Below are 27426 nucleotides of genomic sequence, written 5' to 3' on the forward strand. Positions count from 1 at the left end.
CAGTTGTGGGAGTTAAAGTGCATACTTTGATTTCAGTGATATGGTGCACTGTCTCCATGGCAAATATATCCTTCCTTAGGTATGGAGACCAAAACTGTACACACTACTACAGGTGCATTCTCACCAAGGCTGTATGGGGGATGATGGGACTTGTCATATGATGAGAGGCTGAGTAAATTGGGTGTATATTCTCTGAAATTTAGAAGAATGAGATGCAACCTCATTGACGCAAAAGATTCTGAAGGGGGTTGAAAGTGTCGATGCTGAGACTGTTTTTGTTGGATGGGGGATCCTATATTTGGTGCACGGTCTCACGATAAGGAGTCAATCATTTAGGACTGAGATGAGGAGAAACTACTCCACTCAAAGAGTTGTAAATCTTTGGAGTCCACTACGCCAGAGTGTCATGAATGTTGAATCATTGAACTTAGTCAGGGCTAGGATAGGTAGATAATTTTTAGTCTCTTCAGGGAATCTAGAGGTATGGAGAGCGGGTGGAAAAGTAGAGTTGAAGACCAAGATCAGCCGTGATCTTATTCAATGGTGGAGCAGGCTCAGCAGGGTTTGTTGTCTACTCCGATTTCTTGTGTTTTGTCTTTATTGTCTTTTACTTTCCTGCATTATTTCCTCTGTTCATTTTTACTTTTATAAGTACTTCTCTGAACTTTTCACTGATCACTGTCCCCTAATTTATCGGATTTGTTCCTTGCATGTAGCCTCACACCTTGACTTGATTTCTCAAGTTAAAAAAAGCTTAATCTTGTATTTTTTAAATGCAGTGAAGAATTGGCAATTTTAAATATGTTAGACAGTTACAAAATAAAGTGCAGATAAATGTGTTTTCTTGCATGAGCCATCAAATCCAAATAACAATTGTAAGTATGTTAGAACAAAGCAATCCGCGTCCGTCCCCCCCTCCCGCCCCCCAACGTGAACACATACATTTCTTATTTATTTGGAATGTGAATGCCATTAATTTACTTAGAGGAATTTTGAGAGACATGAATCACAAATATCAAAATAATTATCTGACATTTGAAGAGAATGAGGTTGCAATGAAAATTCCATTGTGACCCAATTCATGCGTGTTTTGTTGCACTCTGCAGACTGGAATTAATGCACTGTCTCTACTTGTCTGCCTGTCTGTCTCTCCAAGACCCCTCTGATTATCCTTTTTTCACGAATCCATTACAGTTGATAAATTTGTGCTTTTACAATTTGGACAGAATTTTGGATGGAGCAATTTTTGAATAACTCTTCATTCTAACTGATGAAGTTTAAAGTTTATTTATTCGTGTCACAATTAGGCTTCCATTAACACTGCAATGAAGTTATTATGAAAATCCCCTAGTCACCACACTCTGGTGTCTGTTTGGTTGCACTGAGGGTGAATTTAGTATGGCCAATGCACCTAACCAGCACGCCTTTCGGACTGTGGGAGGAAACCGGATCACCCGGAGGAAACCCACGCAGACACTGGGAGAACGTACAAACTGCGCACAGTGACTGAAGCCAGGAATCGAACCCAGGTCCCTGGCGCTGTGAGGCAGCAGTGCTAGCCATCGTACCACCATGCCGCCCATAAAGAAAGTATCTGCATATTAAGTTGGACCACGTTGTTACCCAATGAAAGGGAAAATGTTTGCAGAGTCTGAAGACGTCCATGTCTTCGACAGTTGGGTACATGTGCGCAGTATCCATGTCTATTTGTCAAAGAACTCAATTTGAATGCACAACGTAATGTATGTTTATAACAATCTTCCTACTTGTGACTTGGTAGAGAAGAACAACTATAATTTTACATCAAGAAGGTCAAGCCAGGATATTATGTCTGGAGCTGCAATGTACATGGCTGCAATACCTCCTTCATATATTTGAGTTGGGCATCGTGTTTCATGGTGATTTTGGGTGACCACATGTTTGCACGAATGTAGTTTAGGGATGCCCGTGGTTTTGTGGGAGGTCGAAACCAGGGACCTGTTCTGTCTGGTCCTCCATGTTTGTTCTGTCTTCTTGTGAGGACCATTCCTTTTTTTCCTCATGCTTCAGGGTTGAAATTGTATTGCATGAAGTTATGTTCATGGGTCCAAAAGGGCTTCAGGCAGAGGTTTGAAATGTGGTGACTGGTTTTGTGAGGGTTTTGTTTGAGTCTCCATTCTGGGAAGTACTCATACATGATGTTGAAGTCTCTGTTGAAAGTGGAGTCTGTTGTCAAAGGTGGTGGCTTGTGTTGCCCAAGCAAGATCGTCTGCATATGCAACTTTTTTTTCCTGAAGTCTTGGAGAATGCTCTTTTGGTTGCACCAGTCAGGAGACCAACAAATTGATAACAACACCCCATAATCACAGGATTCAGGTCACCACTTTATTGATGGTTGCTTCGCTGTAGCGGTCCAACATAGCTTTGGTCAAGTTCCACCATTTGGTTAATTTTGATGAGATCACAGGGATTTCAGTTCTGGTGCGAAGTCAGTCAGTATTTTGCAGGATGCATGTAGTGTGTTCCCACTTCATTCTTTGGGCACAATGGCAAGCCTCATTGCCAATGGGTGGAGTAGAAAGTTGCTCATTGTTTGGAAGCAAAGACCAGTTGCGGGTCTTGAGACATCCAATCTGTTAGGTTTTTATCATTGGCCTTATTTATCTCATAACCTGCCATAGTGTGATGACTGTTGAAATTGCCAATTCAAGCATTTGGGATTGGTGTGCTTGGGAGTGATGGTTTTGGCCATTTCAAGTTATGGGCTTTATATATGTTAATGATGTGTAACTTCTGTATCTTGATAGCAGTGTTGTAGGAGGCTTTGATTTGATTTTATTATTGTCACTTGCATTGGTATTCAGTTGGGGAGAGCTCTGTAATGGTGTTCTTTACCTCTGTGGTCATGCCATATTTTGAGTGTAGTGATTGATTGTGAGGTTGTATCCATGGATACGATGGCGGCTGACCTGTTGGAGGCATGGGTTTCTTGACGTGCCAAGACTTAAGTTGTAGGATTCTTGATCGAGGGCTGACATGATGCATCACAGGGCTATCTTGGTGTCTTGCGTATTGCTCTGAAGACTGGGAGATCGTTAATTGATGTTCTATCACCGGGTTGATGGCATTTGTCTTCATTTATCACTTAACGGCCTAGGCCATGTGAAGGCTGCTATCTTTCATTTTTATAGCACTGATGGCTTTCTACTACGATTGTGTTGCTCCAGTCTGACTTTTATGAAGTGATATGAAAAATACAGAAGCCTTGTATGCTACAGTAATTGAAAAATAATTTGTCTAGGAGATGCAAGATTTCTTACAGCACTGACAAGATTATAACCCAAGGAATTTTTGAAAAAAGCTAATCTATTCAGAGATCAAAGCTGGAAATAACATTTAGATGTGCAAATAAAATGTGTTACAAAGGGTAATTTACTCAACGGTTGGTGGGTGAAAGATCAAAAAATGTTGATTGTCGAAAGTAATTGCCAAAAACTCTATTTTTGAGGAGTAGACGACATTGCAACCAGTTAAATTCTTGATATTTGTGCCAATTTATTTTGTTTCCTTACTTTACAGATATCTGTCAGATTGGGAATGAGTTTAACTGACTTGCTGTTCGCAACCCTTGATTTCTTTTGAAAGTATTGTAAGGAAATAATGTGTCTCAGAGCATTGAGCTACTGCTTTGGAGCTCAAATCTCTTCTGCAGACACAAAAGTTAGCCTTTCAATCGGAGTGTAGCTTTTCAGACTTCTATCTAATTTCAGACTTTTTGTGAGGACTTGGGGATTTCAACATTTTTATTACTCCCTTCAGAAATGCATCATTGAAACTTGTTTTTTGTCTTTATCCAAATATGCAATTAATTATGTAATTTTAACTCTTATGTAAGTCACCACAGTACTCCATTTTATGACACATAACTCTTGCTTAACTTGTAAATATTTTAGGGGTGGTGAGGAAGGAAGATGAAGCAGAGAGAATAGCTGGGATTTTTTCATGGGGAGCCTCGTGTCTCCTGATTTACCATTTGCTTCCTGTCCCTCCCCCGGACAGCAGTATAGACAAGGCAACTTATATTACTGATGCACGGATCCAGTCCAGTGCAGAGGGTGAGAAAGTACATTCAGCAGAAATTGGATGTAAGGATATAGCAGTTGACTATATTGTCTGTACGTACAGCTTTTCCACAATTTTGTTTTGGAAGAAGGCTGAACCGCTGTATTTGAACTGATTAGTTGTATAAGCTCTTGGCATTTGGTTTTTTTTTTCTTTTGCAGAGTTCAATTTTAAAAAAGTTATTGAAGATTTTCCCCCATTTTTACATACATGCAACAAACTCTCCAGGATTGATGCAATACAGCATTATTATTTATCCACATATATATACGGAAAGGATGGGCAAATATCATTACAATTGGTTTATTATAATCATTGTAATTGTTGTAATCGTTGTACTCCTTCGTACGGATAATTAAAGGATATTTCCCAGAGTGCAGGATGTCAGGATAAAATGATAAAGCTACATGGCGCAATAGTGCATACCCTTGCCAATAGGATAATAGGACCGAGCTACATAGTATAAGGGAGCCACTATGGACCAAATACAACTAATCGGAACTTAAAACAGCACCCCAAAACCACAAATAATAAAAGGATGCAACAGAAAGAGGGGAACATCAGGATACAACCCCCAAACCCAAGATGCGGCATTACAGTGTACACTTTCACGCACAGGATAACGAGCAGAGCTATACAGACTCACGGGAAGAGGTCAGATAAAACAGAGCGCAGGTAACCAAACTTGTCCCATAAAGAGCAGAATACTTTCCACTAGGGAGACCTAAACCTATAATATAGTTTCCACACCTTTTTACGTCCGAATTTTCAAAATAAGTGCTACAATTGCCTACATAGCCAAAGAAAGTTGGAGATATTGACACAGATAAAAGAAGAACCGATAAGCCAAGGATTCACGTACCACACTTGGGCTCAAACCCCACTCATCTCTAAACCCACCAGAGGTGCTGTTCAAGCTCCACCATCAGCTGGAAAGAATTGTCAAGATACCCACAGACAGGATATCCACCCTCCCCCGATAGGATGAGGGATTTGGCGCCCAGCCAAATCTCCGTTCACTGCAGTGGGATGGGGCAATCTTGCTGGAGTGAATGGTGGTAACATTCCGGCCATTATTTTCCAAACTCTTTGCAAACCATTTAAATAAAACCTTTTTGAATTCAGGCAGTTTATAAATAGATCTTCTCAACTATCTTTTCATTTCATAGTCTTGTCTTCTGCCCCAAATTCCAGTCCTTTATAATTATTTATTGTTTCTTGGTGACATCTAGCCTTTATGGTATTAGCGGCGCAGTGCTGGGACCACTGTTGTTCGCAATTTATGTCAATGATTTAGACTTTGAAATAAAAAGCACTATTTCTAAATTTGAGGATGACACCAAATTTGGAGGGCAAACTGGGGACTGCAACAAATTGCAGCAAAGCATTACTGTCAGAATATATATAATTAATATGTTAATTTCAACATTGGCATGTGTGCGATATTACATTTCAGCAAGAGAAATGAAGAGGCCATTTAATACTTAGGAAAAAAAGTATTCACAAGAACAAACACCCATCCAAGTACAACTGAACATTCCTGTTTATAAAAAAGTGCATTCTTTGGAGTGGGTGTCACTGGCAAGGCTGGCACTTATTACTCATCTTTGGTTTCCTATGAGAGATGGTGGTGGATCTTGAACTGCTGTAGTTATGTGACGAATGTACTCCCACCGTACAATTAGGAGGGGAATTCCATGATATTGATTTAGCAATAATGAAGAAATAGCAATGTATGCCTAAGTGAGTGTGGTATGCGGCTTAGAGGAATTTGGAGGTGATGGTCTTCCCATTCATCTGTTGCGTTAATCTCAGCTGGTGATTGTGGGTTTTGACAGGCCTTGCTTGGCAAGCTGCTAATATATAGAAGTATTTTGTGAAGAAATTAGTTTAATAATATTTTTAACAGATTTTATCAATGTTTAGGCTTCTGGTAAAAGCTACTATGCAAAGCAAAGGGGCATAAAGGTGCTCCCATTGTGAGATTTATTAGTTATCTGTGGTACTAATGGGAACTAATGTATTTGTAGGTAATGTAAATATTTTTCCTTGTTTTACAGGAGCCAACCAAAAAATGTTTGCGGAGATCTCTTGCAGATTATTTCTGAAATTACTTGTGTAGATGTGTACCTCTATATATTCCATTCAAAATTGTACAGCAAAGCACCTTGCCTTGCAAGAACATAACATTTGATTTGCTGTGAGCAAATAGAATCCCTACAAGGCAGAAGGAGGCCATTCAGCTTATCGAGCCTGCACTGACAATAATTCCACCCAGCCCTATACGTGTAACCCCACATGTTTGCCCTATTAATGCCCTTGACACTAAGGATCAATTTAGCATGGCCAGTCAACTTAACCTGAACATCTTTAGACTGTGGGAGGAAACTGAAGCACCCGGAGGAAACCCCACGCAGACACTGGGAGAATGTGCAAAGTAAGAAGTTTAACAACACCAGGTTAAAGTCCAACGGGTTTATTTGGTAGCTTTTAATCTGGTGTTGTTAAACTTCTTACTGAGTTTACCCCAGTCCAACGCCAGCATCTCCACATCAGAATGTGCAAACACAGACAGTTACCTGAGGCTGGAATCGAACCCAGGTCCCTGGTGCTGTGAGGTGGCAGTGCTAACCACTGTGCCACTCTGTGCAATCTACTGGCCATTGCATTGGCTGAAGTTACCTTGCTGCTACCAATTATCATTAGTTTAAATTTTTTTTTTAACCATGCACAAGAAGTAGAGAAGTTATGAGTCAGGAATGACAGAATTGTAGATCATTAAGGAACTAATAAAGATGTAGAACTTAAAGTCTTGATTATAACCAGTAGTGATGTTTTAAAATGTGATTTCATTAGCATGTTTTTCCCTATTAAGTAATACTGTGCTAATGCGCTTTTAGTGATGTGTTAATTTCTTTTGCATTCAGGATCTGTTGAAGGTTCAGGGAAGATAATTCAGCGTTTTCCACAAAAAGACTGGGATGATGCACCTTTTCCACAGGGAATAGAATTGGTAAGTACGTAAGCTCTTACTTTGCATTTCATAACTGGAAATTGGGTTGTTCTTCAATTAATTTTGAGCATATAAAGAACAAAGAACAAGAACCCCCCAAAGAAAATTACAGCACAGGAACAGGCCCTTTGGCCCTCCAAGCCTGCACCGACTATGCTGCCCGACTGAACTAAAACCCACTACCCTTCTGGGGACCATATCCCTCTATTCCCATCCTATTCATGTATTTGTCCAGATGCCCCTTAAAAGTCACTACCGTATCCACTCCCACTACCTCCCCGGCAATGAGTTCCAGGCACCCACTAGCCTCTGGGTAAAAAAAAATCTGCCTCGTACATCTCCTTTAAACCTTGCTCCTTGTACCTTAAACCTGTGCCCCCTAGTAATTGACTTTTCCACCCTGGGAAAAAGCTTCTGACTATCCACTCTGTCCATGCCTCTCATAATCGTGTAGACTTCTATCAGGTCGTCCCTCAACCTCCGTCATTCCAGTTAGAACAAACCAAGTTTCTCCAACCTCTCCTCATAGCTAATGCCCTCCATACCAGTCAACATCCTGATAAATCTTTTCTGTACCCTCTCCAAAGCCTCCACATCCTTCTAGTAGTGTGGCGACCAGAATTGAACACTATATTCCAAGTGCGGCCTAACTAAGGTTCTATAAAGCTGCAACATGACATGCCAATTTTTAAACTCAGTGCCCCGGCTGATGAAGGCAAGCATGCCGTATGCTTTCTTGACTACCTTCTCCACCTGCATTGCCACTTTCAGTGACCTGTGTACCTGTATACCCAGATCCCTTTGCCTATCAATACTCTTAAGAGTTCTGCCATTTACTGTATATTAACTAAGCTTAAGGATAAGTAGTTCAGGCCTTCACAGGACCCAAGTCTTCTAGCTATCCTCTTCCCCTGAGCTCTCTGCCCAAAGGCAGGTCCAATCCATAGCATCTCAACCTCCAGCACAGGGAGGGCAAGGAAAGAGGTCCCGAATCCACCGCAGTCGGACTGGGAATCTAACCCTGTGCTTCTAGCTATGTTGGAATGGAAATAATATTTTGATGAAAGGTATGAGTGTTGAAGCTCAATTCAATATGAGAACCTTATTACAAGTCAGGTCGGATACTTAAATGTACCTGTCAGTGACGTTTGAGTAAATCCAGTTTAGAGATAAAGGTAGATTGTCCAATCATCTCAATGTAGTCCTCCAGCCGTGGAATTGAATAAGAGTCTGTTTTTGTAACTGCATTCACTTTCGTATAGTCTGCACACAATGTTTTGGGTACCATCCGGTTTTGGTACCGTCATAGAGGTTTACAGCATGGAAACAGGCCCTTTGGCCCAACTTGTCCATGTCGCCTTTTTTTTTAACCACCTAAGCTAGTCCCAATTACCCACATTTGGCCCATATCCCTCTGTACCCATCTTACCCATGTAACTGTCTAAATGCTTTTTAGAAACACAAAACTGTACCCACCTCTACTAATACCTCTGGTAGCTTGTTCCAGACACTCGCCACCCTCTGTGTGAAAAAACTGCCCCTCTGGACACTTTTGTATCTCTCCTCTTTCACCTTAAATCTATGCCCCCTAATTTTAGACTTCCCTACCTTTGGGAAAATATATTGACTATCAAGCTGATCTATGCCCCTCATTATTTTATAGACCTCTACAAGATCACCTCTCAGCCTCCTACACTCCAGAGAAAAAAGTCCCAGTCTATCTAGCCTTTCCTTATAACTCAAACCATCAAGTCCCGGAAGCATCCTAGTAAATCTCTTCTGCACTCTTTCTAATTTAATAATATCCTTTCTATAATAAGATGACCAGAACTGTACACAGTATTCCAAATGTGGTCTTACCAATGTCTTGTACAACTTCAACAAGACATCCCATTGAATTGTATTCAATGTTCTGACCAATGAAACTAAGCATGCTGAATGTCTTCTTCACCACTCTGACCACCTGTGACTCCACCTTCTATGGGTGAGCTCCACTCGCTGCAACTCACTTCAATTATGTCATTCTTAAGCGTACCTTTGATCTCCCTTTGAACATGTGCCAATTTTAGAGGGTTAAGTCTCAGGATGTTGTTTAATTGGAACAGCATTTCCCACATCTACATCATGCATAGCCATTCTAATATCTCCCAACTTATTCCCACATGTGATATTAATAATTTCAGGTTAGTTTGATTTTCCTCTGAAAGGTAACTCAATACTTTATCCCAATCCTCTGGATAATCTTGACAAGTCCTCAACAACTGTCTTCAAAGTTTGATGCCACCGTTCTAACGCTCCCTGCGATTCTGGATGGTACGCCGTTGATTTAAATTGTTTTACTCCTAAGTTATCCATAACCTCCTTGAATAACTTTGATGTAAAATTTGATATTTGATCTGAATGTATTGAATGTATCTGAATGGGTAATCCATATCTAGTAAAAAGATTTAATAACTCCTCTACAATCCTTTTTGCTATAATATTGCGTAATGGAATAGGCTCTGGAAACCTAGTAGACACATCCCTTATGGTCAATGGATATTGATTCCCATTTCTTGTTCTAGGGAGGGGTCCTATGCAATCAATTAAGATCCTTGTAAATGGTTTCTCAAATGCTGGAATGGGTATTAAGGGTGCTGGTTTTAGCACTGCTTGAGGTTTCCCTATCACTTGACATGTGTGACATAATCGACAAAATGTAACTAATCTCTATGAAGTCCAGGCCAATAAAAATGTTTTTGCACTTTAGCTTGAGTTTTCCTTACCCCGAAATGACCTCCTACTGGTACCTCATGTGCTACTCTCAACACCACCTTTCTATACCCTACTGGCAATACCACTTGATGAAGTGGGCAGAAGCCCACTTTTCATCCACCTGAATATGTAAAGGTCTCCATTTCCTCATTAAGACCTCATTTTTAAGATTCTGTTATACACTCAGATTCCTCTTCTGTGTACGTATTCTGATACAACTGTTTTATTTCTATTTCCTTCTGTTGCAACTCTTCTGTTGCACGGTAGCACAGTGGTTAGCACTGCTGCTTCACAGCTCCAGGGTCCCGGGTTCGATTCCCGGTTCGGGTCACTGTCTGTGTGGAGTTTGCACATTCTCCTCGTGTCTGCGTGGGTTTCCTCCGGGTGCTCCGGTTTCCTCCCACAGTCCAAAGATGTGCAGGTTAGGTTGATTGGCCAGGTTAAAAATTGCCCCTTAGAGTCTTGAGATGCGTAGGTTGGAGGGATTAGCGGGTAAATACGTGGGGGTAGGGCCTGGGTGGGATTGTGGTCGGTGCAGACTCGATGGGCCGAATGGCCTCCTTCTGCACTGTAGGGTTTCTATGTTTCTATGTAACTCTGCCAACTTTCCTGAATTAAAAATATCCACCTCATCCTCCCCCTTTTCTTGTTCTTTCCAACCGTCTGATCAAAAATCGTTTCTGAGAATTGAACTTCAACCTTCTTATCTTCACTCTTTGATTTCTCCTCCTGTCTTAACCTGTGACTTTGCAACCTTGTTGCAACATAATCAGGAAAAATCAGGTACACTATCTTTATTATCTCCCACAAAATCTCCTTTACTGTTACCACCTGAGTATTTCTCTTTTGCCCAGTTCCTATCCCTCACTGGCTGAAACTGTTGTCGGAAACCAAACTTTGATTTACGAACTAATTCATAATTATCTGCCATTTCTGCTGCTAATCTTGCAGTTTTAATCCTCTGCTCTTCCACATGAGTTCTCACTACATCAGGAAGTGAATTTTTAAACTCCTCCAAAATAATCATTTCTCTGAGAGCTTCATATGTCTGGTCTATTTTCAAAGCCCTTATCCACCTATCAAAATTTGATCCTTTCAAATTCTTTGAACGCTTGACCCGAATCTTTCCTTAGATTTCTAAACCTTTGTCTGTAAGCTTCTGGCTCTAGTTCATGTGCACTTGAGATGAATTTCTTCACCTCCTCATGCGTACCAAATACTTCCTCGAAGAGTGATGCAAGCACTTCACAAGCTCAACCTACCAACTTTGTTTGAATCAGTAATAGCCACATATCCCATGACCATTTCATTTGTTTAGTCATTTTCCCAAATGAAATTAAGAAGGCTTCTACATCCTTCTCATCAAACTTTGGCAATGCTTGGACATATTTAAATAGATCCCCACCAAGCCTATGACTACGATGCTCTTGCTCCTTATCACTATCCTCATCACTACCCTCAGACTGTATTTGCCCTTTACCTCTGCCAGTCGTACCCGACATTCCCTTTTCCCAGTTTCCGAAGTTCAAATCTCTTTCTTTTTCTTGCCTCCCTTTCTTTTAACAAGTTCATAAGATATAGCAGCAGAATTAGGCCATTTGACCCACCGAGTCCACTCTGCCATTCGATTATGGCTGATATGCTCCTCATCCCCATTTTCCTGCCTCCCCCCATCCCCATTTTCCTGCCCCCCCACCCCAGATTCACAACCCTTTGGGAGAAGTAGTTTCTCCTCAAGTCTGTTTTAAATTTGCTACCACTTATCCTAAGACTATGACCTCTCTTCCTAGAATGCCCCACCAGCGGAAGCATCCGCTCCACATCTACATTATCCATACCTTTCAATTTCTTGAATACCTCAATTTGATCTCCCCTCATTCTTCTAAATTCCAGAGAGTAAAGGCCTCTCTTCAGTCTCTCTTTATATGACAAACTCCTCATCTCTGGAATCAATCTAGTGAAGCTCCTCTGAACTGCCTCCAATGCCACTACATCTTTCCTCAATTACGGGACCAAAACTGTGCACAATACTCCAGGTGCGGCCTCACCAATGCCTTGTATAGTTGCAACAATACTTCTTTACCTTTTATATTCTATTCCTTTAGCTATAAATGCCAACATTCCATTTGTTTTCTTTATTATCTGCTGTATCTGCATGCTAGTTTTCTGTGACTCATGAGCGAGGACACCCAGATCCCTCTGCACCGGAGCACCCCGAAGTCTCTCCCAATTTAGATAATAAGTCGCCTTCCCATTTTTGCGACCAAAATGCATGACCTCACACTTAACCACGTTAAACTCCACCTGCCACATTTTGGCCCACTCTCCTAACTGATCTATATCCATTTGTAAGGTTCTTATTTCCTCATTGCAACTTACTGTCCCACCTATTTTTGTGTCATCTGCAAATTTGACGTAGAGCCTTCTATCCCTGTATCCAAGTCAGATTGTAAATAGCTGGAGCCCAAGGACTGAACCCTGTGGCACTCCTCTAGTTATTTCTTGCCATCCAGAAAAAAAAACATTTATCCTGACTCTGTCTTCTGTCCATCAGACAGTCACCTATCCAAGCTAATGAAGTACCCCTAATCCCATGTGATCTAACCTTGTGAATTAACCTTTTGTGCAGCACCTTGTCAAATGTCTTCCGGAAGTCCAGATATACTACATCTACGGGATCCCAATTATCCACTTTGCTTGTTACATCCTCAAAGAACACTAGCAAATTAATCAAACATGATTTGCCTTTCATAAAATCATGCTGACTCTGATGAACAGTGTTTTGACTTTCCAAATGTCCTGATATTGCTGCCTTGACAATTGATTCTAACACTTTCCCAACAACAGAGGTTAAACTAACTGGTCTGTAATTTCCCACATTTTGCCTCCCTCCCTTTTTGAATGAGGGCATTACATTAGCATTTTTTCAATCCATTGGAACCACCTTCTGTGTCCAGGGAATTTTGGAATATTATAACCAATATTATAACTATCTCCGCTACCACTTCTTTTAATACCCTAGGATATTGGTCATCAGGCTCGGGGGACTTATCTGCCCTCACTCCCAATAGTTTGCTGAGCACCTTTTCTCTATTGATGTTTGTTCTAAGTTCTACCCTTTCTATTACCTCTGACTTGCCCATTCCTATAGGAATGGTGCTAGTATCCTCCACCGTGAAAACTGAGGCAAAGTATTGATTTAGCATCTCTGCCATTTCAGTGTTCCCCACTATTAACTCCCTGGTTTCATCTTCCAAGGAACCAACGTTCACCCTGGCGACACTCTTCCCTTTTATATACCTATAGAAGCTTTTGCTATCCTTCTTGATATTTTGCACTAGTTTTCTTTCGTAATTTACCTTCGCTCTTTTTATTACTTTTTTAGTATCCCTTTGTTTATGTTTGAAAGTTTCCCAATCTTCCAACCTGCCACTGGCCGTTGCAATATGGTAGACCTTAGTTTTTGTCTTTGTATTGTCCTTGACCACCTTGTTTAGCCATGTATGTGTTTTACCCCCGTTACCATCTTTCTTCCTCACTGGGATATATTTTAGTTGTGAGGACTTGATTATCTCCTTAAGCAACTGCCATTGCTCATTCATCCTCCCTTTCAACCTTCCTGCCCACTCTACTCTGGTCAAATCTGTCCTCATGCCTATGTAATTTCCTTAGTTTAATTCCAGAACGCTAGTGTGGGACTCCACTTTCTCACCCCCAAACTGAATTTTGAATTCTACCATACTATGGTCACTACTCCCTCGAGGATCCTCAACTATGAGGTCGTCAATTAATCCCTCCTCATTACAATACCAAACCCAGAATAGCCTGCTCCCTGGTTGGTTCCACAATAGACTGTTCCAAGAAACAATCTCTAATACATTCAATGAACTCTGCCTCCAGACTACCCATGCCAATTTGATTCTGATTTGAGTTTGCTTGCAATTCAAATCGTTTTAATTCCTTTGCTTGCTGTTCCTCCCTTTCTTTTTCTTTTGCCTGCAATTCAAATAGTTTTAATTTTTTTTCATGTTCACGCTGTTTCATTTGTAACTGAATTCTCGTCATTTCCAACGATTCTGACTGCTTCTGGCAATTTCAAATGCTGTACTGTCACCACAATTATCTCTCCTTTCCGTACTCTCGTCAGGCAATGTCAATTGCAATGTGTTCGCCAATTCCAAAAGCTTGGCTTTAATCACGCTTTGTAAGGTATCTTGTGTGACTTCCTCCACCCCCAGAAACTTCTGAGCCTCTGGAATAGCCATTAGTCCACACCACACTCCCTATTTAAACTTGAATACAACACTTGAAAAGAAAACACAAATATGCTCACCACTTTGAGTTCACTAATCCCAAATCAATCAAGAAATACAGATTTCAATCTCACGAGCCCCCAATTGTTGCAAGTCAGGTCGGATAGTTAAAGGTATTATATGAAGCTCGCCTGACCTGTAACGTTTTACGTTAAATTTGGCAAGGATGAGCATGAGAGGTTTCACTCTAGGTATGATTCAACTGACCCACAAGGAGATTTTATCTAAAACGAGGTTTAATTAAGAATATTGTTGACATGTATAGTAAGACAATTAGCAAGAACTTTTAACAATTACGAACAAGAAACATCATAACCACAATAATGTATAACTCTTAAGGAAATATGTGTAATGAGTTCCAACCAGAGCCAACATCCAATACACAAAACCCTCCAAATAAACACAATACAGCAAAGGTTAATGTCCACTTGTTACAGGAATCCTGCCTCCTGGGTTGAATGCTGAAAATCCCTTGTGAAGAAACTCAGAAGAGGTTGTAGTCGAATCTGTTTCCCAAACACAGCTTCTTTAAGAGAAGAACAGGGAGAAAAAGAACTGCTTCTTAGCTTGCTGCTAAACTGCTTCCCAAAATGAAACTAAAAGCCCGAAGGATAAACCCCTTTCATCTGACTGTGGCAGTCAGGTGATAGGACTTTCAGTTTAGTTTGTGACAGCTTAGTTCCACTCCCAATGACATCGCTGAAGCTGTAAGCTGTATGATTTTTAAAAAACCTTTTTAAAGGTACACTCACATGACATGCTGAACAGTGTTTAATGTTATGCTGCAAGTTGTTAGTACCAAACTTCTGCCCTTGATATTACAGTTAATTGTATTTAAGAAATATACTGCACTGGCCTCCTCATAGTTACATACAACACTGCAACATCCACAATATAAATTAATGGATATCACTGAGGACTATGCTGCAGATGCAGCTGCTGGACTTGCTAGTCCTTAGTTACTAAATTTCCACTGATAAGAAAAGAAACAGGAACAAGGGGACTAATAAAAAAAATCATTTGCTTGTCTTGTAAGAATACTCTTTGTACATAGCCTTCCTGATAACTTGTATAGGTCGTATAAGTTAAGTAACTTGAAATTATTTTCCATTGGCTTATAAGAGTGGAATTGGACATACATTTCCAGGATTAACTATTTTTGAACAAAAATATTTGTTTGAGTTTGCATTAGGTAAAAGCATTAAAAAATTGAGAATAATTCATTTTATCAAGCTCAATTTAGCTTGATCCCAATGTAGCTTGAGTGAAGCGGATTAAATTTAATTTCCATGGTCTGCTTTGTATTTCCACTTAATTGACACTTTTTTTACTGGTGTGTTTTCAGTTCTCGCTAGAGGAGCACTCTCATCTTGATATTCGTTCATATTTGTCTGTAGTTGAGTGATAGTAATAACAGATATGGAGAAATCCAAAGTTATTGCCTACTCGGGTGCATTGTGACAAAGGGGATAAAAGTGGAAATAACATCTGAACACTTAGTAGTTGAATAGTAGCTACTTTGGAGTGCTGTAGAACTATAATTTCATTCCAACTTCCAGAATGAGTGTAGACACAGGCTCAAAGGGCTGAATGGCTTACTCCTACTCCCATGTGACGCTGCTCCTGGAAAGCTGGATTCTACTAATCCAGCTCCTATCTTGGTATTCTTAAGGTAATTTTTAAAAGCTAAGGTAATTTTTAAAAGCTATGGATGGGGCTTGACCGCTGAGAGTCCTCCATTTGAGGTATCATATTTATTTTGCTCAGAGACTGTCAATGCTTTATTCAATGGTATGTCTTGGAAATTAATAGCACGTAAGAATTGATGGACTGAATGGCCCCTTCTGCACTGTAGGATTCTATGATTCCATAAGAAAGTTGTATATCTACAACATCACTCTTTCACTTGGGAGGGCACAAACACCAAAAATAAACTGAAAGCAGCACCTGAGAAGGATATGAGGGATCTGGGAGCACAGGTGGTAAGGAAAGAGAGGCTAAGATTGCAGTATTGTACATTTTTCTGGAATTAGTTAGCTGACTGTGATTGGACCTTGTTGCCTGTTTGACCCATAGACACCATGTGGTTCGTATGGATTTGTTGCAACACAGAAAAGTCTACAATCCTGCAACTCTACATGTAAATCATTAGACACTAAACCTGTTTCAGAATGTCTGTATTTTATGTATGTTTAAATCACCTGCTTTAAATATACTGCCTGAAGTGCATATATAGATTATATGCCCAATTCTTTGAAATGGGGCTTGGCCCAATTTCTTTGTGATGCAGCTGAAAGAGAGACATCACTGAGTGTAAACCTACACCAAATTTGATGAGTTCTGATCAATATGTCTTCACAATTGCTAACTGCTGTTTGAAACAACTTAATGACATGCAGCTATATCTGTTTATCAAATCCAATAGAATTGAACAATTCGGTCAGAAATTGGACTTTCAATCTTAGTGATAGAACAGTGGGACATAACAAATTGGATCAGGAGTTGCCCATAAAGCTCCTGAAGCCTATCTAATGATGTTGTGGCTGATCTCAACTCCACTTTCCCACCCAATCCTAATGTCTCTTAATTTCCATAAAAGTCCAAAGATTTAAAAAAAAATTTTTCATTTAGTGTGGGTGTTGCTGGAAAGGCCATCATTTGTTGCCCATCCTTATTTGCCCTTGAACTGAGTGGCTTGCTAGACCACTTCAAAGGGCAGTTAAGAGTTAACCACATTGCTATGGGTCTGGAGTCACATGTAGGCCACACCAGGTAAGAATGGCAGATTTCCTTCCCTAGAGGATATTAAAAGTAAAGGTTATTTATTAGTCACAAGTAGGCTTGCATTAATTGCAATGAAGTTACTGTGAAAATCCCCTAGTCGCCACACTGAGGGAGAATTTAGCATGGCCAATGCACCTAACCAGCATGTCTTTCAGACTGTGGGAGGAAACCGGAGCACCTGGAGGAAATGCACACAGACACGGGGAGAATGTGGAAACTCCACACAGACAATGACCCAAGCCAGGAATCGAACCCGGATCTCTGGCGCTGTGAGGCAGCATTGCTAACCACTGTGCTACTGTGTCGCCCCTGTGAACCAGATGGGTTTTACGGCAATCGATGTTAGTTTCATGGTCATCGTTCCTAGACTAGCTTTATATTCCAGATTTTAGTGATTGAATTTAAATTCTACCAACTGCTGTGGTGGGATTCAAACCCATGTCCCAGAGTATTAGCCTGGGCTTCTGGATTACTGGTCCAGTGACATTACCACTACCCACCATCTCCATTTCCAAAGGTGTGACAATTTCAGCCTTTAATGTATTCAATGATTCATCCACAACCGTCTGAAAATAGAAAATTCCAAGTTTTCATAACCTGCTGGATAAAGAATTTTCCCATGTTTTAGTCCTAAATAACCACCTTTGTCCAAAATATGCCTTCTGCTTCTGGACTGGGCAGGGGAAAGAGACACTTCGCATCTAGCCTGTCAAGTTGTCTCAGAATCTTAGTTGTTTCAATGAAATCCTCTCATGCACACTCCAGTGCAGAGAGGCCCATTTTCCTCAATCTGCTCTACAACTGTTTCATCTCAAGAATCAATCTAGTATTTGCACCTGCTCTACAGTTGAGTACATCTTTCTTTGGGTATGGAGACCAAAACTTTACACAGTCCTCCAGATGTGATCTCACCAAATCCTGGCACCATTGCAAAATGACATCCTTACTCTTGTTTTCCAACCACTTGCATTAAAGGCCAACATCCATTTGCCTTTCTAATTGCTTTCTGTTTAACTTTGTGTTTCACGTGCAAGGATACGCAAATCATTTAATAGTTTCTCATCATTTAAAAAATATTCAATTTTTCGATTACCAAAGTGAATTAACTTATATTTTTCCACTCCGTCTGTAGTCTCTGCCCACTCAATTGACCTATCTATGTCCCTTTGCAGAATTTTCAAAAAGCCAGTGTACCTGACACTAGTCATCGTGAGCATGCTGGAATTCATCATATAGGAAATGGTAACAGTGCCAAATGGACTGCTTTGTCCTGCATGGAGTCAAGCATCTTGAGTGTCATAACTTTTTCATCCAAGCAAGTGGAGACTCCTGACTTGTGCCTTGTAAATGGTGGACAGGCTTTGGGGAGTCAGGAGATGAGTTACTTGCCACAGGATCCCTAGCCCCTGACCTGCTCTTGTAGACACAGCATTTATATGACTAGTCCAGCTCAGTTTCTAGTCAATGGTAATCCCCAAGGTGGTGTTAGCAATGGTACTTCCATTGAATGTCAAGGGGTGATGGTTAGATTCTCTCTTGTTGGGGATCGTCATTGTCTGGCACTTGTGTGGCGCAAATAAGGCATTGGTGAGGCCGAATTTGGAGTATTGTGTACAGTTTTGGTCACCTAGTTACAGGAAGGATGTAAATAAGGTTGAAAGAGTGCAGAGAAGGTTCACAAGGATGTTGCCGGGACTTGAGAAGCTGAGTTACAGAGAGAGATTAAATAGGTTGGGACTTTATTCCCTGGAGCGTAGAAGATTGAGGGGAGATTTGATAGGGGTGTATAAGATTTTGATGGGTATAGATAGAGTGAATGCAAGCAGGCTTTTTCCGCTGAGGCTTGGGGAGAAAAAAACCAGAGGGCATGGGTTAAGGGTGAAAGGAGAAAAGTTTAAAGGGAATATTAGGGGGGGCTTCTTCACGCAGAGAGTGGTGGGAGTGTGGAATGAGCTGCCGGATAAAGTGGTAAATGCGGGGTCACTTTTAACATTTAAGAAAAACTTGGACGGGTTCATGGATGAGAGGGGTGTGGAGGGATATGGTCCAAGTGCAGGTCAGTGGGACTAGGCATAAAATGGTTCGGCACAGACAAGAAGGGCCAAAAGGCCTGTTTCTGAGCTGTAATTTTCTATGGTTCTATGGTTCTAAATGGCACTTGCCCCTTATCAGCCCAAGCCTGAATATTGTCCAGATCCTGCTGCATTTGGACATGATTACTTCAGTATCTGGGGTGTTGCAAAAGATACAACGTTGTGCAATCATCAGCGAGCATCACCTCTTCTGACCTTATGATGGGAGGAAAGTCATTGATGAAGCAGCTGGAGATGGTTGGGCCTAGGACACTGCCCTGAAGAACTCAGGCTCGTAGTTCTCTGTTTTCACTCTTTCTCCTGTCTTGATTAGCAGTGCAAGATTTGCTGCCTTTAAATCCACTGGCACTAAACTTGGATTAAAGAGAAGATCACAACCAACCCCATAACTATTGTTGTAGCCACGTTTTAGAACTTTGGTGCAGGTCATCGGGCCCAGGCAACTTCTGAGTGTTTAGTTCTATTGATATCTCCAGAACGTTTCCTTTACGAATATTAATCACTTTAAGTTTCCTACTGTTATGAGACCGGACAGCCGTGGCACCCGAGGGTTCTTTGGGACAGCCGTGGCGCCCGAGGGCTCTTTAGCGTAGTCAAGACCACCTATTTTCCAAGGTCCCATCCAATGGCTGGCCAACAACAGAGAGGCAGTCAGTCCCTGTGGTGGAGCAGTTTGAAGATCTCCTTAACACAGACTCTGCCTTTAATTTAAGTGTCCTCAATTTCATCCTGCAGCATGCTACCCGCCACCACCTCAGCACTGCCCCAATCTGGTAGGAAGTAAGAAAGGTGATCCGACAGCTGAAAAAAATAATGCATTAGGAGCAGAAGCACTACAACATGGTGGAGAAGCACTATTGGTGCAAATTTCCCAATCTGGAAGAACGAGATGTCAGAGATGCTGTAATCGTTACCATCTTCAGCAAAGGTGACATCTGACTACAGAGGAATTTCCCTGCTGTCGGCCTCAAGGAAGGTCATCGCAAAAGTCCTTCTTAATAGCCTTCTCCCTGTGGGGAGAACTTCGTAAATTTTACTGGACTTGTTTATCTCCAGGCTTCTGTAATCACCTTAGGCCAAAAGTGCAGAGTGGGTGATTCATCTTGGCATCCTCCCGGGATCCTCAGCATCATTGATGCCACTGTTCAGACAATTCATGCCGTCAAGAAAGAGCTGAAAATATTAGATACAACAAAAACTATGGACCGTGATGGCATCCTAGCTGTCGTACTGAAGGTATACTCCAAAACTATCTACGCCCTTAAGCAAGCTGTTCCAGTACACATGGGCACCAACCTGATGATATACAACATTGCACATGCACCCCCAACCACATAAATCAGGATCAGTCCAAAGCGGCCAATTACTGTTCCATCAGTATACATTTGGATCATCAGCAAAAGGATGGAAGGTGTTGTTGTCAGTGCTATCAAGCAGCACTTAACTCAGCAGCAACCTGCTTACCAGTCAGTGTTCAATTTGGGTTCTGCCGTGGTCACTCAGCTCCTGACTTTATTGTAGCCCTGGTCCAAACATGGACAAAATGCTGAATTTCAGTGTTGGGATGATTGACTGCCCTGGAGGTGAGGGCAGCATTTGACCAAGTATGGCATCAAGGAGCCTGATTGTTATTTTTAAAGTTGATAGGAATTGAGGGAAAATTCTCCACTCGTTGAAGTCTTACCAAGCAAAAAGGAAGAGGGTTGTGGTTGTTGGAGATCAATTCGAGAAGAGCCCTGTAGTTCTTCAGCGTAGTGTTGTAGATTTAACCATCTTCAGCAACTTCATCAGTGACAAACTTTCACCATGAGGTCAGAAGCAGGAAGGTTCACTGATGAACAGGCCCTACATGTTCCTTCTAGGGTGATAGGAAGGAGTAACAAGCCCAGAGAACCATGGATGACCAGAAATGTGAAGGAAAAGCGAAACATTTAACAGGTACAAGGGGAGCGAATCAGCAGAGGCATTAGTGGAGTACAGGGTGGAGCTAAAGAAAACAATTAGGAGAGAAAAGGGGATATGAGAAAGTTCTGGCTGGGAGAAGTAGGAAAACTCCTAAGATATTCTGTCAATGGGAAGAGGATAAGCAGGGAAAGAGTGGGGCCATTAGGGATCAAGGGGGCAATCTATGTGTGGAGCCAAAGGACATCAGTAGAGTGTTGAACGAATACTTCATATCCGCCTTCAGCCAAGAGAATGAGGATGAAGGTATAAAACTCGGGGAGGGAGTGTGCGAGGTTCTTGAGCAAAATGACATATGGAGTGACAAGGTATTGGAGATGTTGGCAGGCTTAAAAGTTGACAAGTCACCATGTCCAGATGAATTTTGTCCCAGACTGCTGTGGGAAACAACGGAGGAGATTGCAGGGGCTCTGTCCCAAATTTTAATTCCTTTCTAGCCACGAAGGAGGTGCCAGAGGACTGAAGAACAGCGAATGTGGTCCCATTATTTAAGATGGGTTGCAGAAATAAGGCAAGGAATTACAGATCAGTGAGTCTCACGTCAGTGGTAGAGAAATTATTGGAAAATTCTGAAGGAGAGAATCAGTCTCCACTTGGAGAGGCAAGGTTTGATCAGGATAGTCAGCATGGCGTTTTCAGAGGGAGGTCATACCTAACAAAATGGGTAGTGCAATTTCAGCAAACCCTTTGACAGGGTCCCACATGGGAGACTTATAAAGAAGGTAAATACACATGGAATATAAGGTAAATTGATAAAGTGGATTCAAAATTGCCTCCTTCCCCCCGCTTGAAGTGACAGTACTGGGACAACAGAGCTACCAGCCAATCAGTTTGGCCGGCAGCTCTGAGTAGGAACATCCTCCTAAGTGAGGGGAGGAGATCTTGTCTCCAGTCAATTATTGCAGGCTGCAGTGTTGCGGGGGTGCATTCTTCGCTGACTCTTCAGATGGCAGTGTGGGAAATCCTGCCCTTTGAAAATTCCTGCCCCAGATTTCACTGTGTGGAATGTATTCCCTTTCATGACTTAGGCAAATGGTTGAGCTACATAAGGTAATTTAAAAAAAATATTGTGTAAAAAAACATGGCATTCTGGAATATAGACTTTATTTCCCAATAGCTTTACATTTAAAAAGCAGTCAGGTTTAAGCAATTCCCTTGAAGAGTATTTCAGGGGTCACATCTACACACAGATTGTAGACTACTTGATTGTAATTCTAATAATATTTCAGCATTGTGAAATTTTATGGGAATTGTAGCATTCTATTTGATTTCTGAAAACATTTAAGTATTTCCTGTTTCTGGTTGCCTTCCTGGACTTGGCACATATTGTTTGTGGGTTTTCTCTTCTGCAACGTATTTGCTGTTGAATGGATTCTTTCCACCAACCCTCTTCTCTCTCTTAAAACATAAGATGTAAACAAGTTTAGTTCCAGTAATGCGACGCAGTACTCACAAGTATTAAATTATTCTGTCTTGTTTGGAATTTATAGTTTGAAAAAATCTTAAGTAACAAATGTTTTTTCTATTTTAGTTTGGAAATTGTATTGGATCTATCTTGGTATGCAATTGCTACTTGGTTGAAATTAGGCCTCTGTGGACCATGTGAAAGTTCTGCATATTCCATTTTTACACACAATTCCACTCTTGGCAGTTACATTGTTAATGCTTTGGGCAGGATGTTCTACATTTTGAAAACACTTCAATCAATTCTGGATAAAGTTAGAAAAAGCCTCTGAGTAAATCCACGGAATAATCTGAGACATTTTGATTTTTTGATTTGATTTATTATTGTCACATGTATCAGCATACAGTGAAAAGTATTGTTTCTTGCACGCTGTACAGACAGAGCATACAGTTCATGGAGAAGGAAACGAGAGACTGCAGAATGTAGTGTTAATAAAGTTTTAGAAGCTTGTAACGAGAGTAAAAGATAGAATTAGAAGGTATGCTGGGCACAGCTTGCAAGAAGTCGCCTCGCTCCGGTGCCATCTTGGAAAAAAAATGACATAAAACGGAATGAGAGAGCTCATACTGAGAGATCTCCCACTGTTCCCCCAGAAATTTGGCCCAAAAATGATGTTTTGTCACTTTTTTGTCACTAATAGTCATTAATTTTTTTGCAGTGATTTGAAAAGAAATTGAGGCATTGATTGACTGTTAAGGTTTTCACTCTTTACTCTGTTTGCTAATCTCAGTTTCTTGTGCTCATGTCTTCCCAAATATTTTATGATTACTCTTGCCTAAATGTGTCCCATTCTGATCTGCTCTGATTCATTTCCCCATTATTAGACCCAACAGTGAATCCTTCCTTTTTTTTCTCACTGGGTTAGAAAACAGATCTGCACACATTTTCTCATCTATTTTACTTGCGTCTTTTGGCCAGTTAAGTTTGGAGTAGTTGAAATCCCCGTTATTGTTTAATAATTTTTAATCAAATAGATTCTGTTTCTGCCTTGGAGATCTCATGTCTTCGAGAAGATACTGAGGAAACTTTCTAGGATGGAACCAGGGATGAGGCACTTAAGTTATGTGTAACGTGGAGAAGGGATTGTTCAAATTAGTGCAGAGAACGTTCAGGGAGATTTAATGAGGGTATTCAGAATTATGTGGGGTTTTGATAGAATGCCCAATGAGAAAATGTTTCCACTGGTAAGAGGGTTAGCAGTCAGAGAACACATTATATACCCTTGACAAAAAAAGGAGAGGTGATAAAAATTTATTTTAAACAGCAAGGTGCTATGACCTGCAACGCGTCGCCTGAAAGAGTAATGGAAGGAGGTACAGTCGTGCTTTTCAGCAGAAAATTGGATGTTTGAAAATTGAAAATGAAAAGTTTTAAGTGTTGTGAGGAATGGCATCAAGACCCAACTCTTTCAAAGAGCCAGAACTGGCACAATGGAACAAATGTCCTCTTGTGCTACATGGTTCAATTTGATAAAATAATTTCAGGGTGTTTATTATAATTTTAAATATTCTTTGTATATTTGGATAACATGAAAGATATAAAGTCTCGTAAATATCTTGTTAACTAAAGGAATTTTTTTTGTTGGATGTTTAAATATTGTATTGGTGAAGTTTTTGTTGATGGCTATTCATGGGCATTTTAGAGCATTGTTGGAGCCGTATTAATGGAGCACTACTTAGATTTTATCTGTAAGTGCTTAATCTTCATATTTGGTTAGGTACAAGAATATTGCATTTACTAGAATGGATATCATTACCATTTCATAACCCAGTTGATTAACTTATTTTAAAATTGAATGCATCTATATTCAATTCAATTCAATTCAGTCCAAAGATGTGTGGGTTAGGTTGATTGGCCAGGTTAAAAATTGCCCCTTAGAATCCTGAGATGCGTAGGTTAGAGGGATTAGCGGGTAAAATATGTGGGGGTAGGGCCTGGGTGGGATTGTGGTCGGTGCAGACTCGATGGGCCGAATGGCCTCCTTCTGCACTGTAGGGTTTCTATGATTTCTATGATATCATGTTGAGGCAAAAAAACTGATAATGTTTTGGTTGTGAACTATTATAAATGATCCAAAGTAAAAATTTGAGCAGTAAACTTGTTAAATATTTTATATTCCCTAAAATTGTTAAATTCATTCCATTAAAAAAAATCCTAGTCACTTGCGGGTTAATGCAGCCCATTAGCTAGAAACTATTGTTGGTATTTCCTGTGTCTACAAGGGCACAGTAATGTTTATTCATTAATTATTGTAAAATATTGCCGTTCAAACCTTCTGCCTTAATTGAGTATTTCAAGACATACGCAACAATGACTTGTCATTTTCTATGTTTTAATGTAAACTTTTAAAGCATTATTATCTCGCTTCCACGTACATTGCCATTAGCACATGCCACAGTGTTCTGATAGCAATGTTTGGACACTGTTTATTGCTTCCAGATCATTAACTGTGCCTCTGTGACACACGACTGCGTTCCTCCTATCCAATTACATTAGACAATAACAAATCAGAATAACTGCTATTTATTTCCATGGTAAAAAAGCACTTACATAGGTCGGATAGAAATAAATCAGAGTTATAGTGTTTAGCTTTTTTGTTAATGACTAGTCAGTAGAACATTTTATGTGCTATAAAGAGTTGCATACAGTGCTAAATTGTATAATTTTCAACTTGTAAAGTAATTCCATGGATGGCACGTGGTTTATTGAACTATGAGAGAGCATTTTGTCCCTCCTATTATGGAGAGGCGAGACTCAGTATAATTGTTTTGTTGACTGAATTCCTGTTAAATTGTATCTGGATATATTGGTTCCAAAATCCCTTGGGTCACAAACCATTTGGTTAAGCTGGAATCAGGCTTGACCGTGTCCTTCAGCAATTTGTGTCTGTTAGAAATTTTAGGGGAAATTAGTGGGCACTTTATTTCATGGATCATGTGTGTGCAGTGAACATATTAGTTTTACCTATGGTGCTCCCCTCCTGCTGATTGCTGGAAACTTGGATGCTCACCCTCTCCCTCGTCAGAACAAAGAACAATACAGCACAGGAACAGGCCCTTCGGCCCTCCAAGCCTGCGCCGCTCATGTGCCCACCAGACCATTCTTTTGTATCCCTCTATTCCCAGTCTGTTCATGTGGTTATCTAGATAAGTCTTAAACGATCCCAGCATGTCCGCCTCAATCACCTTGCTTGGCAGTGCATTCCAAGCCCCCACCACCCTCTGTGTAAAATACGTCCCCCGTGTGTGAAACCTTGCCCCCCTCACCTTGAACCCATGACCCCTTGTGTTCGTCACCTCCGACCTGGGAAAAAGCTTCCCACTGTTCACTCTATCTATGCCCTTCATAATTTTATACACCTCTATTAGGTCGCCCCTCATCCTCCGTCTTTCCAGGAGAACAACCCCAGTTTACCCAATCTCTCCTCATAGCTAAGACCCTCCATACCAGGCAACATCCTGGTAAACCTTCTCTGTACTCTCTCCAAAGCCTCCACGTCCTTCTGGCACTGGAGGCAGTATTCCAAATGTGGCCTAACCATCGTTCTTCCTTCAGCTTGCAAATTGTCCTCTGAGGCATTCTCTTTGGCAAAGTCAAGGTGACCATTTATTGATCCAGGATGGATATGGCCCAGGTAGATTTGGGGGATGGATCACTTTGGTGCTTGCCTCACTGTTGCCTCCTGTGGAAGAGGAAGGTACAGTGTCCACTGGTACACTTGGGTGACTGGTGGCAGAGCAACTACTGGCGTGTCTTGTGGACGCCAGGAATAACTGTAACTTAGCTTAGAAGTTTCCTTTTGATTTATTCAAAGCTATTAAAGGAATATAGGTCTTGAAATAACTTTATATAAAACTTCCAAAATATAATCTTGGTATATATTTTCACAACCAATAAAACAGAGCAGAATTTGCGTCATTGAGCGTGTTTTGTGTAAAACATTTCTTTGCAGTTGGGTAGATCAATCCTGAAACTAATTTTAAATGTCTTATCACTTAATTTAGATAATATCACTCTTAATCTCCCTTCAATTGGTCGTAAATTTAGCTTTCGTTCAGTTAAATGTGGAATCTTTAATTGTATTCTGCTTTTTTTAAACTCTTATTAAATAAAGTAATTAATTGCATCTTGGCAATTGAATGCTGTGTATTCAAGCTCACTTCATTGACACTTTTCAGTGCAACATTCAGGGAGCTCTATATTGTCTGCATTGCTATTCTTCGGCCTTCTGCCTGATTCAAAGATCCAGGTGGATTTTAAGGCTCCCTGGACACAATTCAAATAACAGCATAGAATTCTTCTAGTAACCTCAGAGCTGGCTGAAGGGGACTGGGAAAATAGATTAAAAGGTGATATAGTAGCAGGCTTTTAAGGAGATTAAGACTACACGAACAATGAATTGTCCACGGCTAACTAAGGAAGTTAAGGATAGTATCAAATTGAAAATGCACACAATGTTGTGAAGATCAGTGGTAGGCCAGAAGATTAGGAAAATGTCAGAAACTAGCAAAGATTTACAACGATTAGCACAGATACTGCCTGACTGACTGAGCCTTTCCAGAATTTTTGTTTTTATTTGGGAAACTACCAAAGAATGGTTTCAAAATTATATTGGGAAAATATATTAAGAATGATCATATAAAAAGAGACACTAGGAGCTTCAAGTATAAAAAGGAACGACATGGGGAAATATTTTAGCACTGCTGTCACATAGCGTCAGGGACCCAGGTTCAATTCCTGCCTCGGGTGACTGTGTGTAGAGTTTGCACATTTTCCCCGTGTCTGTGTGGGTTTCCTCTGGGTGCTCCGGTTTCCTCCCACAGTCCAAAAACGTGCATGTTAGGTTGATTGGGCCATGCTATATTGCTCCTTAGTGTCAGGGAGATTAGCAGGGTAAATGCATGGGATTATGCGGATAGGGCCTGGATGGAGTGTTGTCGG

The 27426-nt window shown here is 40.7% G+C and overlaps 1 protein-coding gene across 2 annotated transcripts in view; it reads left to right on the forward strand.

Moving 5' to 3' along the window:
* The window catches only part of sbf2 (SET binding factor 2), a 555079-nt gene that overhangs the window by 66150 nt on the left and 461503 nt on the right, over window positions 1-27426 (forward strand). For both annotated transcript variants that reach the window (XM_078220692.1, XM_078220693.1), the window contains exon 2: window positions 7029-7114. In XM_078220692.1, coding sequence (XP_078076818.1) covers window positions 7029-7114 — 86 coding nt within the window. The remainder of the gene's footprint in view (window positions 1-7028; window positions 7115-27426) is intronic.

This window comes from Mustelus asterias, chromosome 9 (assembly GCF_964213995.1).
Source record: "Mustelus asterias chromosome 9, sMusAst1.hap1.1, whole genome shotgun sequence".
NCBI classification, from domain to species: Eukaryota; Metazoa; Chordata; class Chondrichthyes; order Carcharhiniformes; family Triakidae; genus Mustelus; species Mustelus asterias.